Consider the following 6,000-nt stretch of genomic DNA (forward strand, 5'->3'; position numbering starts at 1 on the left):
AACCTCCGAGGAATTCTAATGAGCATATATTCAAATCGAAGTAATCACCGAGTGTGGTAAGTACAGTACAAAACACTTGGGATACGCACAGAAAGTCCCAAACACTTAATTAAAATGTGAGGCTATTAGCACACAGTTTTATTAAACTTGTGCTGCTAGAGACAAATAGTCTTCCAAATTTTCTTTCATCTTTTTGGCAATCCTACTAAACTCATTTTTTTCTATTAACTGGAAGCAGTAATTAGCCATAGTACTGTCTGGTTGACTAAGCCACCCCAAAATTTCTCTAAAATAACTGAAAAGAAGTGAAAATTCCCTATATTGATTTAGGCAAAACATGTGTCTTAGGAGTTTAAACCCTCAGTGTCCTCACCAGAACTCACAGATACCTCAAGGGTTCATTTTCAGGGGGCAGAACTGGAATATTTTAGGGTAGAGAAGAATCATTCAATTTTATTTAAGTCTCAAAGGTATTTCAGGCTTAATTTCTAGGTCTCAAGAACTCTGTTACTGCACCAAGACACAGGACCGGGGCAACCTGCCTGCACACGCAGGAGGAGGCTGCAGACTCGAATGTTAGGAAGGAATTAACACAGAGATGGTACCAACAGTCAGAGCCCCCTGAGTTGTCACTACAGCCCCACATATCCAGCGTCCCCAGCACACACCTGCACAGTCCTCCGCAGCTCATCGTTACCGTGCTCTCCCTTGTCATTACTCCCTGTGTATTACTTGCTCATGTAATTACTCAAGGGCCAACAGTCTAGGAACTGTTTTCTAGGGAATTTCTTTGATGACACACTACACTATCAATGCAAGTTTCATCTTCACCACGGCAGCAGCAATACTGAGGTATCCTGTGATAACAGCAGAGGCACAAACCCATTGTAATAATTCAAATTACATCTCTGTCAAACAAACCTAAGTCACATACGTAGCTTTTCCCTGTATGGTTAAGAAATGCTGGAGATCACCAGCAGGAACAGACACTGTCTTTGCATTTAGGAGAAAACTGTACATACAACAAGGTATTTTGAGACCGAAATATTAAGTAGTCACTTCCAAGAGATAAGCACTTCAACCCAAGCCTGAATGCATGCCCTAATTGCTCAGACCCTCTGCCAGCGCACTTCTGCCATACTTGCAGCACTGTATGAAGAAATTAACCCCCACAGATCAGATTAATAGTTAAAACATTATGCAATGATTCTACAGCACAGAAAACAACTCATTAGGGATTCAGAAGACTCTCGCTCCTGACCAATTTACCATGAATGCAAATGCTTTGGAAGAGCCTTCTGCTTGCACATGCCACTGAGAGCACCAAGCAGTGCTCTAGTTCTGGTGGCAGATTAAGAGATTTTTAATCTCAAAGGGCACCAACTGAAGTCTGGATGTTTACAAAGATTAGACAATTAATCACACTCATCTCTCACATGTACTGAGCTGCAGACATCCTTGTACAGATAAGGACACAAGTGGGACTGGAAGCAGGCCTCAGTGTAACACAGGAATTGCATATTTACTTATTATCAGCTTTCAAGACAGCAAGTAGAACCTAATGGTGTGATTCAGTCCACAATCTGATTTCCTGCTGTTCTGTTACATGCAAGTAGTTTATTGGGTATAAACCACTCAGCAAAGCCGCTCAAACACAGTTGTAGAAAGTGAAATTTCAATGGGAGTCTGGCCAAGGAACAGGACATTACAAAAATAATGTTAAAAATAATGTTAGCAGAGTATTTCCAGCACTACATGGAAATACAGCAACAGTTTAGTTTCCCCCTCCCTCCATACTGACCAGGCAAACCATACAGGTTTGATGGCATATCTCACCACAACAGGTTTATTCAGAGTGGAGAGGGCTTGCCCTGCCTGTTGTAGTAGCACTGAAGGGTTTGGTAAGGTTAGAGTGTCATGGTACTGGGAAACCACACACACACACAAAAAAAAAAAAAAAAAAAAGACATTTTGCCTTTAAAAAAAATTCACCACTGAAGAAGCAGGTAAAGAAAATGAATATGTGGACAAAGAGAGAAGAACAAGGGGACAAAAACAGGAACTGAATGAAAGTAAACCCTTGTTACAAGACAACACACAAAATCTGCTTCGGTGTTTTGAAGCAGGTACAGCTGAGCCAGAAAAACATCCACAGCAAAACAGAGTGGTGGTTGGCCAGCCTGCTTTAATAACTAACCTTAATGAAGCCAAACAAGATGTTCACAGACCGGCTCAGTGCATGAACAAAACTTTAGAGTTCACTCCAGGACACAGGACCATTACCATAGTTCTGGTATCAAGAAGCTCCCCTGGTATTTCGCAAGTCCTTTTTCACTACAGGGGAGAAAAATTTAAATTTAAAAGTTTCACTAAGGAGGAAACAACCTCCCCCTTCTTCTGCAGCAGCTCTTGATGTAACTGAAGGAGGGGGCATAGCTGTAAAGGGGCACTCAGGCCTTTACCAGAAAAACAAGAAAGATTTTATTACATATTAACCAACAGTTTACTCTGATTCTGAACTTAAGCCAGCAAAGGAAGAAAGGGAGGTCCCGGCATTAGCATTTGTGACTACTCCTTAGCCAAGTCTGTCAATGAAGGTTAGAAGGCAAACTTAAACAGCCCACTGCCAGAAGTCCTGGTACAGGATGTGAAATATCTCACAGCTGAGCTCGGAAACTCAAACCAAACTGAGAAACAGAACAGGACTCTGCTAGGTCAGAGCTCCACACTCAGCATGCCACAGCTAAAAACCCAATACAAACACCTTCTAAACATCTCACAAGTTTTCCCCTCCCACTATGAGATAAACTCTTGTAAGTAGTTTGTTTTGGCTGCACAAGGCTCCCCTCCGCAGCAGATAAACAACTATCTCGCAGGGTTGTGACAGACAGCTTGCTGCAGAAAACACAGCTGGCTGCGAGGTCCCTGCAAGCAGAGCACAGCCCCAAGAAAAGGGAAAGTTTCATACACCCAGCCCAACAGATGAAGCGTAACACCAAGCTTCTCCCACACTTAACTTTAATTAGTTACTTCTGCCCTGACTAATCGGCATGTAACTGGCACTTCGAAAGCTTCCAAGCCCGTATCTTCGGTCACTGAAATTGAAAAGGTTGACAACCCTTGTCCCCATTTTACAGCTGCAGAAATCAACTGAAAAAGAGCCTTGAATTACTTCCCAAACTCATCAGTCAGAAATGAAACGAAGTAAACAAAAAAACACCACCAAGACTTCTTACACCCATTGGGTGCCTGCTGGATCATGGCCCAGGCACCTACTACACAGGCGGGAGCAGTAGTTGCCATCCCAGAAAGTCGAGGAGCCGCATCGCCTCGATGGGTACCCAAGTAACGCAGGCTGGAACGACGCAAAGCACATTACTGCACTCAGGTACACCACCTCTCACCTTCCCTCGCCAATGGCACCAGTTTACCTCTTCAAGGTGAAATCTTAAAAAGGAATTACTTTAAGAAATCCTATTTTATTCTTTAAGCAATACTATTTAAAAAAGCGGCGCGTTACAGTTTGTCTGTTCAGGCAGACGGACTTGCCTCCCTGGCTCTCGAGAACTAGCTCTCTTCCCTGTTCTCAAACTCAACAAGAGCACTGGCTGCAGTTCAATGGCAAAGACATTCCCGAATACCTACAGTTTAGGAAGCACTTGCACAGCAGAAAGCCGTGTTGTTAGTTAAAGCGGTACAGAACTTCAGCTGGAAAAAACCAACCAAGTTTAATCCCTCAGCTCCCAGCTACTGGAAATATTTACTCACTTTTTCACATTTGCCTCCCCATTGGGAATTCTGCGTAGCTTCTTCTTCTTCAGAATTTTCACAGCTCTTCTACAGAGGGTTTCAGAGTCCAACATCTCCTTGACTTTGCCATAAGACCCTTCTCCAAGTAAGTCTCCCATCAGGTATTTGCCAATGAGCTTGGCCCTTTTCCGCCGGGGCTGGTAGATGACCTCCGTAGAGTCAATGCGATGGATAAAAGTGTCCATCCCCACAGACATCAGCTCACTCTCTGCAAACATACCCAGCTGCTGTGGCTCCTGCATATCCATCCTGGATTAAGTTCCTTAACCTGTTTTCCTTATGCGCTCAGGGTTTTAATCCTGTTTGTTAGTTTCCAACACTCCCTTTTACTCCTTCTTAAAAAAAAAAATCCAGAAGATTGTACAAACATGAATAAAAAACAAACAAACAAAAACCCAAAAACAAAACAAACCTATGAGTTGCTTCCAGCTCAACTGGATGCTAAAAGATCCAGGCCTGGCTCCAGTAACACAATGTCTTTTAAAAAGAACATATATCTTTGACAAGATACACTCAGTTTGGGACTTGCTTTGCTTCTGACCTGGTCCCACTGCTAGGGTTCTTTCAAGTCAACTTGGCCTTTAGTTTGGCCCAGTTTGATTCTTAAGTGCTAGGTCATCCTCTGGGATTTTAGGCCACCACATAAAAACAGACAATTACCGAGTCTCTTTCGTGACTTTCCATTCCTAGTAGATCATAGCCACCAACTCCAAAGTGGATGGCAGGGTAAACGTTTCTGCCCTGCTGTCCTCACCATCCAGCTATGAGCACAGATGAGGGTTTTCTTTCAGCCGTTTGGAAGCTGAAAACAAGTTTCTTTGAAGGAGTTTTCAGAAACAATTCTAACGTCTTCGCTTTTCACGCCTACAAAAGTTTGAGGCCTTCGGTGCCTATCAAGATCTCCCAGGGGCATCCTTCAACCACCTGGATTCCGCGTGGCACATGATGTGTCACCACCACTGGTCCAGGTGTCAGCCGGTGTCAGACAACGCAAAACCCACTACAGCTTTACCGACCCACCTTAGAATGGGAACAAGCAGAAGGAAGCAATTCTCTCTGCCCAGCACCCAGAACACCCCATTCCCTTTCCAACACGGGAAGGTCAACGAGGAGATGCCGGCCTGGCCCAGGCTCTGCCCCCCTCCTTCACACCCCTGCCACAGGTGTCAGTCGGGGCAGGCAGGGAAATGAGTGACACGGCAGCAACCGCTGGGGAAGGCAGGAAGGGAGCGGAAAAGGGAGAAAACACTTTAAGTGCAACCAGATTAGCGACAGACGTAGGAGAAGGGATCCCCGGGGCGGAGGTGACCTCCGGCTCCTCCCCAGCCGCAGCCGAGCTCCCCGCTCCCGCAGCGGGCCGGGGGAGCCCGCCCGGGCCGGGCCTTCCCCCGCGGGCCGGGCCCCACGGGCAGCTCCGGCCGCTCCCTCCTCCCCGGGCCTCCGCACCCCGCTGTCGAGTCGGGGGAGGGGGGCGGGCAGCCTCGTCCCCCCTCCCCACCGCCGGGCTCGGGAACCGGGCCGCGGGCCGGCGCCGCGCTCCGCTCCCCTCCCCCCCACCTCAGGGGGCGCCCCGCCAGCCGCTTCCCCCGCAGCCCTGCCCAGGGGCCCGCTCCAGCCGCCCCGCAGTCCCGCCGGCTCCCGCTGCCGCTGCCCCTTTACCCCCGCCGCCAGCCCCGCCGCAGCGCGCACGCCGCCGCCATTTTGTTTACCTCCCGCCCCCACCCGGCCGGCCCCGCCGCGCTCCCGCCGCTGCCCCCTGCGGGCCTCGCACCTCCCTGGCGACCGACGTAAGCTCCCATTGGCCGCCGAGCCGGCCCCGCCTCCCCACGCGCGCTCGCCGGTTGGCTGCGGCGGAGCCACGAGGGGGCGGAGCCGGCGGCGCGGCTTTCGCTTCCGGTTGGTTCTCTTGCTCTTGCAACCCGCCCACCCGCGCCGGCGGGCGGCGGGGCGCTGGGATAGGCCGCGGGAGCTGCCCGTCACCGGCAGGGGCGGGGCTGAACGGCGGCGGGGCGGTGGAAGGCAAAGGGCAAAGGGTAGGGGGCGGAGGGCGAAGGGGAGGCGGGTGCTATGGAGACGGGGCGCGGGGCCTGCCCCGCCGGCAGCCAGTCCCGCCGCCGCCTTCCCGGGCTGGCCGCGCCTGGGCGGCTCTGCGGCGCCTCCGAGGTCGGGGCGAACGCGGGGCCCGCCGTG

The 6,000-nt window shown here is 49.8% G+C and overlaps 1 protein-coding gene across 2 annotated transcripts in view; it reads right to left on the reverse strand.

Moving 5' to 3' along the window:
* STK11 (serine/threonine kinase 11) overlaps positions 1-5,375 on the reverse strand; it is a 48,884-nt gene extending 43,509 nt beyond the window's left edge. Inside the window, exon 1 of one of the 2 annotated variants that reach the window (XM_055708095.1) lies at positions 3,769-5,375. In XM_055708095.1, the coding sequence (XP_055564070.1) occupies positions 3,769-4,058 (290 nt within the window). In that variant the 5' untranslated portion in view covers positions 4,059-5,375. The remainder of the gene's footprint in view (positions 1-3,768) is intronic. The other variant, XM_055708094.1, reaches the window with a different exon arrangement.
* Positions 5,376-6,000: the final 625 nt, after the last annotated feature.

This window comes from Falco cherrug, chromosome 4 (genome assembly GCF_023634085.1).
Source record: "Falco cherrug isolate bFalChe1 chromosome 4, bFalChe1.pri, whole genome shotgun sequence".
In the NCBI taxonomy this organism is placed as follows: domain Eukaryota; kingdom Metazoa; phylum Chordata; class Aves; order Falconiformes; family Falconidae; genus Falco; species Falco cherrug.